Below are 9,549 nucleotides of genomic sequence, written 5' to 3'. Positions count from 1 at the left end.
TCGATTGAGAAGTTTTCACTCAGGCCGCTTGCTGTCGAGCGAACGGTGTCGCTCGCGAACTCGCGTAAACTTCAACAGCAGCAGCCTCGCGGTAAATCGCGGGTGCTTTGTTTTTGTGCTCCCCGTGGATCTCACTGAGCGCCCAATCGGGGGAGCTTCACTCGATTCGCGATGATGTCATTCTCGTACTGGGTATAGTGCTTTCCACAAACAAAAGGCAAACAAGTGGCTCCGGGGAATCACACGTCGATCGACCGCAAATGGGCCTCTACCAGCATACACACAGTGGCCGTAACCAGTTTATATCAAATTTACGTGATGTATTCGCTGCTGTGACTGTGGATGAATAATAATTAAGATGCATTTGCAGCGCTTCAGACGTTCTTCGGTTAAGTAGAGTGTGTGATTCAGAGTGTTCTATAGTTCTAAAGTGTAGTATGTATTTCCGAAACAAGACGACTACGCAGTTGGTAGCAGGAACCGGCCACGATCAGTGTAGATCCTGAGCTTGAACGGCGCAGATCACAACGACATGCAGTAGGAGTAGTTCCACGGAAAGCTTTCGGAAGTCTATAAATGATTGTGAAATCGTAGGAGAGCTTTCAATCGCACACCAGCCGGGTAGGCAAGTAAACAAAGTTGCAACGCAGATAAGCGGCAGGGTTTCGGTTGGCGATTTTGTGAGCACATCTAGTTGCTGATAATTAAAGGCCGAAGATTGTGTGTTGTGTGCTTCGCATCCGAGTGAATTAATTCTCAGAAATGGGAAATGTTTTGGATTTTGTGTTATTACAAAGCTACGTTTGATAAGAGTGCAGGCAAGTGAAACGAGTTGATTTTAAATACATATATATATATGTGGACCGGGACGGGACGTGTTGAGTTTGGATCGTATCGAGGAAAAATTGATTTGTGAGTTTGTGCTATAACTTTCGCCCTGGTGGAGAGTGATAACGAAGATAAGATAGTGAGCGAGTGATATTGTACAAAGTGATCATTAGGGACCATCATCGGGGAGGCAGTCATCATGTCAACACTTCTCAATTTGGACAGCTACCGTCATGAGCTATTCGGTGAGTGATGATTAACTTTTTATGGTGGAGAGTCTTCTCGGAAGTAATCAAATGTGCCCGTTCATCTTACATACAACTCTTGAAGGCTATTTTTATATTGGCAGAGGGGGAAAACGCGTTGACGCAAATTTTACCATACTCGTGTGAATTACAGAACCAGTTCGGCGAAGCTTTTTGTTTTATGATAGTCATAAATCAGAACAATATTTATTTTACAACGGTTTGGCGTTGATTGGCAGATGTCATCGTTCTGATGGCTTGGAATTAGAATTATAATTCTTCATTGCTAGATTCGAGTTTTAAATTTCAAATTTTCAGCTTCTTTTATCCAGATTGGGATCGTTGGTCAATGGGGTAGTTTGTTGTATTCAATACATCGTAAAGATTCGAAATCCGGGCACTTAAAAAATTGATTATCTCTGCCTACTATGCTCAACATTGTACGTATATTTTATCATGGTGCTTTAGTCATTCAATTGTCACCCATCAGTTATTATGTTGCAACTTAGACGTAAAATTTATTTAAAAAATGAAATATCCCGATTAACGAACCGTTCCGTATCTATTAAGTATGTCATTATTTTCCAGCTATTAAATATTGTCTTACCAATCTCCTAAAAAAATCGTGTAAATATTATCTTATGGCATTTCAACATTTTAACAAAGTGTATCCACCTATGAGCTACCTATTACATACTTAAACAGAGACCATGAGTTCGATAAAAAAATTACCGTCTTTGATCGGTAATCCTAAAAATTACAGATGTTTCGGTATTTTCTCGCTTTATTGCTGAAAACTGTAAATGAAATGACCGAAGCTCGGTAATTTCATTTTAATTTAAGTTAACATTTTTACCGGCAGGTCTGTAAATCAGCTTCATCACTGACGTCGGTGAAATATTTTACTGAAGTTTCGGTAAACGTAAGCGTTCCATTATTGATTTCGGTAACGGTCTCGGTAAACGTCAAATCCACCATATTGTGATTTTCGATCGACTTTAAAAACGTTCGTGTGTTTGTGAAAAATAAAAAGGTGAAATTATGGAGGCTGTTATGCAACATCAAGATGAGAGAATCGTAGATATTTTTCGTAAGTAATTAATTTTCGTTATCTAAATAAATACCGATTACAGATGGCCGATGTTGTTGCTTGTTTTTCTTTTTTTCTGTCGATTCAAGTTCCATTCCCGTTGGCAACCATCTGAAAACAGCATTTGGAATCTTCATCCAATGCTTCCTTGTTTTCAGTGTAGCGCCGAATTCTTCCGACAAAAACTTGTTTTTGTTCATTGGTGGAGCGATTTGCAACACTAACACATTGATCACGACAGCAGCCAAATTTTTGCATGGGTTGCAGTGACCGCTACCTTTTTTTTTATCTAGTTCGTTTATTTGGAAGGCTCAATCGCGTTAGCTTTACGGAGCCGATAATTCATTGTTCACTGTGTGTAACAAAATTCACTTAATTCTATGTCTAGTAGGAGTTGGGCCGATTACTCGTGGCTTACTCGAGGTTAGAAGGGTACATTTTCGAAGGATAGGATCAGGGGAGGAGCTTGGGGTAGGGTTTCGTTGTCTCATCAGAGCGTTGTCGCCAGTATGAACGGTAGTGCTGTTCTAGCTTCGTCCGGAGTTCGACCGGCTATGGTGGGTGACCAGTGGGCGACGATGAGACTCATCGAGACGGGGGGACAAGACAAACAAAAACTAATAAAGAGAGACAAAAGACAAAAGGAATTAAATTTTTATACTAGACATTTGAAGAAAAACATAAACGGACTGCATATAACAGAGATCACGGGTTGCCAACACGTCTCTGATAGGAACATAGGGTTGTCTTCCTTGGGCCTCGAGGGTATTCAAAAGTCGCTCTCTGGCGGCGTCATTATCCGTACATTGCCAAACTGCGTGTTCGATGTCATCGTAACCGTTTCCACACCGACAGATGTTGCTGTCCACGAGGTTTATTCTATTGAGATGAGCATCTAGCGAGTAGTGGTTGGACATAAGTCTACTCATCACGCGAATGAAGTCACGACTTAAGCCCAAGCCTTTAAACCACGCTCTCGAAGAAACATTAGGAATAATTGAATGTAACCACCGTCCAAGATTTCCAGTGTCCCAATCGGTTTGCCAACTCGAAAAGGTACTCTGACGCACTAAATGGTAAAATTCATCGTGTGAAATTTGCCTGTCATACAATTCGCGTTCCTGCGCGCCCACCTTTGCGAGAGAGTCCGCCTTCTCATTGCCTGGGATTAAGCAATGTGAGGGGACCCAAACAAAGGTAATCACATATGATCTTTCGACCAGCACACTCATCTGCTCCCTTACCTTTGAAAGGAAATAAGATGAGTGCCTACCTTGTTTCATCGACCGAATAGCCTCAATCGAACTGAGACTATCCGAGAAGATGAAGTAATGGTCTGTGGGCATATTGGAAATCATCCCCAATGCGAAGTTGATTGCTGCCAGCTCAGCAACAAAAACGGAACAAGGTTCCTGAAGTTTGCGGAAGGCGCTAGAGTTTTCATTGAAGACACCGAAGCCAGTGGATCCATTGAGACGGAACCCGTCTGTAAAATATCTTTTCATGCAATTGACTTGTTGGTACTTTTCAGTAAAAATACGTGGGATAATAATAGGTCGAAGTTGATCGGGAATCCCATGAGTTGCTTGTTTCATGGTCAGATCATATTCAATTGAGGAACTGCGATTGGTGAAGTGAACACGGTCTGGAGTATAACAAGGAAGACACATATCTGATGATATGTAGTGGTGGTAGATTCTCATAAATCGAGATTGTGTGTTCAACCCAAGAATTTCTTCAAAATTAGCAATTATAAGTGTGTTCGTCACTCCGCATTTGATTAGTAATCTGAGAGAGAGCTCCCAGAAACAGTTCTGGAGGGGTTTTACTCCTGCCAGAACCTCGAGACTCATGTTATGCGTTGAGTGCATACAGCCTAGAGCAATACGCAGACAACGATATTGAATTCGTTCCAATTTTATTAGGTGACTTTTTCTTGCCGAGAGAAAGCAGAAAGAGCCGTACTCTAGAACAGAGAGAATAGTTGTTTTATAAAGCGTTATGAGGTCTCCCGGATGAGCACCCCACCATGTGCCGCAAATTGAACGGAGAAAGTTGATCCTCTGCTGACATTTTTGCTTCAAATACGTAATATGGGCATTCCAAGTGCACTTTGAATCAAACCAGACCCCAAGGTACTTGAAAGACAATGATTGAGTAATGTTTCTGCCCAAAAGATTAAGATGCATTTGGGCTGGGTACCTCTTTCGAGTAAACACTACCAGTTCAGTTTTCTGCGGCGAGAATTCGATCCCTAGATTCATAGCCCAATAAGACAAGTTATCTAAGGAATTTTGCAATGGTCCTTGCAAGTCCACGGCATGTGGACCTCTTACGGAAACCACACCGTCATCTGCAAGTTGTCTTAGCGTGCATTGTTCTGCCAAACAGTTGTCGATATCTTTGACATAAAAGTTATAAAGAAGAGGGCTGAGACATGAGCCTTGGGGCAGGCCCATGTAACTAATTCTGGAAGTTGTCAGTTTTCCAAGAGAAAAGTTCATTTGCTTTTCTGACAACAAATTGTACAAGAAATTATTTAAAATTCCAGAAAGTCCACATCTGTGCAGATTGTCTGACAGAATTTCAATGGAAACTGAATCAAAAGCCCCCTTAATGTCCAAGAATACTGAAGCCAATTGCTCCTTGTGTGCAAAGGCCAGTTGAATATCTGTGGAAAGCAGCGCTAGACAATCGTTTGTTCCTTTGCTCTTGCGGAACCCAAACTGTGTATTTGATAGCAAGTTATTTGATTCGACCCAGTGATCGAGTCTCCGAAGGATCATTTTCTCCAACAATTTCCTAATGCACGAAAGCATAGCAATCGGACGGTATGAGTTATGGTCAGACGCTGATTTGCCAGGTTTTTTAATGGCTATTACTTTGACCTGTCTCCATTCAGGCGGTACAATGTTGTTTTCTAGTAAGGAATTGAATAAGTCTAGTAAGCGTCTTTTAGCGATATCTGGGAGATTTTTCAGAAGATTGAATTTAATCATATCGCTTCCCGGTGAGGAGTTGTTCGATGAAAGAAGAGCCATAGAGAAATCCAGCATTGAGAATGGTCTATCCAGAGAGCCGCCGCTAGGAGACGCTTCTCGAAGAATATTTTGTGCTGGAACTGAGTCCGGACAGACCTTTTTAGCGAAATCGAATATCCATCGGTTGGAGTATTCTTCACTCTCATTGAAAGATGAGCGGTTACGCATGTTGCGAGCCACCCTCCACAAGGTGTTCATTGAAGTTTCTCGTGAGAGTCCCTCGACGAAATTGCGCCAATAACCGCGTTTTTTTGCTTTGATTAATTGTTTCAGCTTTGTCTCAAGCTTTGAATATTCCTCGAAGTAAGTGGAGGTTTTGTGTCTACGAAAAGCTTTGAAAGCATCAGATTTTTCTACATACAATTTTGTGCATTCTTCGTCCCAACCAGGTGTGGCTGGTCTCCTTTTAAAGGGTGCACTTGGAACTTTTCTTTTTTGTGCTTCCAGTGAGCTTTTGTAAATCAAATCGGCTAGGAATCGATATTCTTCCAATGGTGGAAGCGCATCTATTGATTCGACACCGATTGTCACCGCCGTTGCATATTTCTGCCAGTCGATGTTCCTTGTAAGATCAAATGGAACCCGAGATGGTTCTGCAGAGTGAGGGCCACACTTTATTGAAATGATGATTGGCAAATGATCGCTACCATGGGGATCATTGATAACCTTCCACTGACAATCCAATGATAGCGATCTTGAACACAAAGATAGGTCGAGTTGGCTTTCTCGAGCCGGAGGTTTTGCTATACGTGTCGCTTCACCAGTGTTCAAAATAGTCAAGTTGAAATCGTCGCATAAATCGTAAAAAATAGCCGCTTTATTGTCGTCATATAGATCGCCCCACCCAGTACCATGGGAGTTCATATCACCCAGAATTAATACTGGGGATGGAAGAATCGAAACTAGATTCCAGAGTTGACTACGGCTAATGGAGGTTCTTGGTGGAACGTATACTGAAGCTATGCAAAGATCTTTGTTCTTCACATTTATTTGGAAAGCAACGATTTCGACGCCGGATAGAGCAGGAAGGGAAATTTTGTAGAAAGGGTAGCACTTTTTGATCCCTAAAAGTACTCCTCCATAAGAATCGTCTCTATCCAGGCGTATAATGTTAAAATCGTGGAAGTTGAGTTCTTTATCGGAAGAAAGCCATGTTTCACAGAGAGCAAATATATCACAATCAGAATTGTGAAGTAAAAATTTGAACGAGTCTAGTTTAGGCACTAGACTACGGCAGTTCCACTGTAGCACAGTGATCATATCTTCAACCTCGTTCGACGAATTATCCATCGAAAGATATGATTGATGCAAGGAGGGGCCATGAAACAGTCAATTGCTTAAGATATGATTCTAACGTTGGAAGCAAGGCAGAAACTAAGCTTCTTAGAGGGTCTTGTATGTTGAACATGTTTAATATGAATTCCACAATGTCCGAAAAAGCTAGCAAACCTCGTTCGGACTTGGATTTCTTTTGAGAAGTTTGAGGAGCAGCTTTTTTATTTTTTTTATCTTTGTTGGGCAATGGCGGAAAATTCTTGCTGCATCCAGGGATTGGATCAACAGGAGCCTTCGGTTTTGTTTTTTCATCCCCATTACCCTGGGAATTTGGCAATCGTCTGGAGGTGACTTTAGTTTTCTTACGGCGCACTTTCGGGGAGGGGCATTTTCTTTTTGAGGAACCGTCTATTTTTGAAGGTGCGTGTACCACCGTAGAATCACCTTCATCGGATGAGTCAGAGTCCGATTCTTCAACTGACAAAACCGAAAATTGGTTTGCATCTTGGACAGCTGATGCAGCCTTCAACATTTGAGCATATGTCTGCTTGGAGCGTCCTGAGATTGAACGCTGCACTTTATCGGAGTGCTGCTTGTACATCGGGCACTCCTGCAAAGGGTGAGGATTCTCGCCACAGTAAGCGCATTTTACTGATTCTTTGTGGCAAGAATCCTCTTTGTGGTTTTCACCACATTTGCCACAACGAGTTTTGTTGCCGCAATGGCTGGCCGAGTGTCCCAGCCTTTTGCAGTTGGTACAATTATATACCCTCTGTACAAACAGTCGCACCGGAAAAAAAGCACCATCAATTTTAACAAAGTTTGGGAGAACTGAACCTGCGAAAGTCACCCGGAACGAGTCTGAATGTTTATAAACTTTTTTACCGTCTAGCAAAGATGCTGAATGCAGTTGCCTTACATCCAGTATCTTCACTAGCGCGGTAGCGAATGTCGAGTTTTTAAAAGTTCCTGACCGCTACCTTGAAACAATATTAAAGCAAGTTACAGTTGAGTCGGTTACCTTTTTATAAAATTATAGATCTCTCGGTAATTTTACATTTGCATATCGTCCTCAAAATTACAGTTCTCCGGAAAAGTCGAGTACAAATCAAACAATGCACATCGGTAAACGTTACCGATCGTTCGGTAAAGTTGACAGCTAATTTTGCTGATCCAGTTTACAGATTTTTCGGCAATGTTCTCGATTGCCGAAAACATTACCGACCGTTCAGCTGTTGAGAATTCGGTAAATGAATTACTGAAGTCGGTGATTTTTTCCAAGTGTGTAGGTTTGCCTCACGAATGACATTATTTGACAACTTCTTTTTCAAAGATTTTCTCATGCATAACTTATGTTCATAAGGTTGCGAAGTGTGAGACTTACCTGTCGGCCAATTAGGATTTCTTTGAAAATTAAAACCTTAATTCTCTTTGCGCCGCTAATTCACTAATTTTATCCCCCTAATTTATCATATCGTCAGGCTATTTTTCACAGAGATGGTGCTATTTCACTGGTAGAAAGTATTAAAAATCTTGATTAAAAAATTCGCTTTCGGTGCATATTCAGGTAAAAAAAGTAAACGACAGTCCAAAGAAATCATTCATGGACTTTGTCGTTCACTTATTTCCCGGAAATTATTGTTAAACAAGCTAAAATTAAGTGAAAATGGCTACAGTTTATACAGTTATATACAGTTTTACCGGCTTTACTACCAGCCCGGAGAGCCAAAACATTCAAATTTGAGAGAGAAAATTCGCTCTCAAAAACTCAATCTTTCAATATGCCATGTATTTTGATAACCCTCTATTTGTGATTTCCCTCTTACAGACTACAAAATAGAGTAGGTACCTGTCACTGAAAAACATGTCTGATACCTCTATATATGCATTTCGATTAACATCCAAAGTCTTTCGTTTTTTACAAATTCTGCACAAAATATACTTTCTACCCCGCCCTATTCATAGAAAACGGCGGGAAATCCTGTCAGGGACGAGGCTCAAACAGTATTTTTTGCAGAATATGTAAACAAGGAGGGACTTCGGATTTTAATCTAACTGAATACTCAGTGTATCTCAGAATTGAGCGAACAGCTGTCCGTAAATTTCAGAAAAAATGCTGTACAAGCACAACTTAAAAAGATAGATTTCTAAATTTTTGGCTACTGGCTCATCAACTATTTATTGGTTATCGGTAAAGTATTGGGCGTATTTGAATGAGTGTGTAAGAAGTTAGAGCTATTTTAGAAAAAAAAACTAGCTTTGTATGTATGCATGTATGGAAGGTAGCCACCATCCCTTCGAAGATCTTGTCTTGGCAAAAGGAATGATCATTAACTTGAAACACGTCAAATTTAAGTTGAATAACAGCAACCGGAAGAGTATTATACAGCAATACAGAATGGTAAACAACAACTGGTGGCAGTAAAACAATCCTCTCATTTTCATGTGTAGTTAACATAATGTGGACACAAGTGCGCGATTTATTTCGATGGTTATGTGGAAGCTATTTTAGAGCCATAATTGAGTTATATATTTGAAATTCTGTCTGAAAATAGCAGTTAAAACACAGAAATACAAATGTTAAGCTCCTCTAACTTGTCTCTACTGCTGCCGCTGCTTGGGATTATAAAGGTAGACAGTGAACTAAAATGCCGGAAATGCAACGAGTGACACTGACTACGTTTAACAAATCAGGCTATCAAAATATGTGTAGTGCATTGCTGATTTGGGGGGTAGTGTTAAGCTAAAATAAGGCTTGTTCAATCTTTAGATCAGCGAACTTATTGAGGTTGAATTATGGGGATACAATTAGCTTCATGCACTACTAACCAACTATATATTCAGCCTGCTGTTAATCAGCTTTGTACACCTTAAATCAACCAATAATCAGCTTCTGTTCTTACTGTTCAGCTTTAATTGTTACTTGGGTATAACACCTATGGCCGGCACCTCCACTTGAACTTCATGTCTGCTATATGTCACTGTTTGCAAAAATATCTAATAGTAATTTCCTTTTTTGTACTACTTCCTTCAACGAAAACAATTTTTCTTGCATTGCCATGGTCACCTG

At 40.6% G+C, this 9,549-nt stretch overlaps 1 protein-coding gene across 1 annotated transcript in view; it reads left to right on the top strand.

Annotated features, from left to right (window-relative positions):
- Positions 1–350: 350 nt before the first annotated feature.
- The window catches only part of Rel (Relish), an 83,461-nt gene continuing 74,262 nt past the window's right edge, over positions 351–9,549 (top strand). Inside the window, exon 1 of the mRNA XM_065230407.1 lies at positions 351–1,073. Within this exon, the coding sequence (XP_065086479.1) occupies positions 1,028–1,073 (46 nt within the window). The 5' untranslated portion in view covers positions 351–1,027. The remainder of the gene's footprint in view (positions 1,074–9,549) is intronic.

Source organism: Ochlerotatus camptorhynchus, unplaced genomic scaffold (assembly GCF_037179485.1).
Source record: "Ochlerotatus camptorhynchus isolate MF236.1 unplaced genomic scaffold, CSIRO-AGI_Acam_v1.1 ptg000330l, whole genome shotgun sequence".
Classification (NCBI taxonomy): Eukaryota; Metazoa; Arthropoda; class Insecta; order Diptera; family Culicidae; genus Ochlerotatus; species Ochlerotatus camptorhynchus.
The sequence above is the reverse complement of the archived record's forward strand: the minus strand, read 5'-3'. Positions and strand labels throughout refer to the sequence as shown.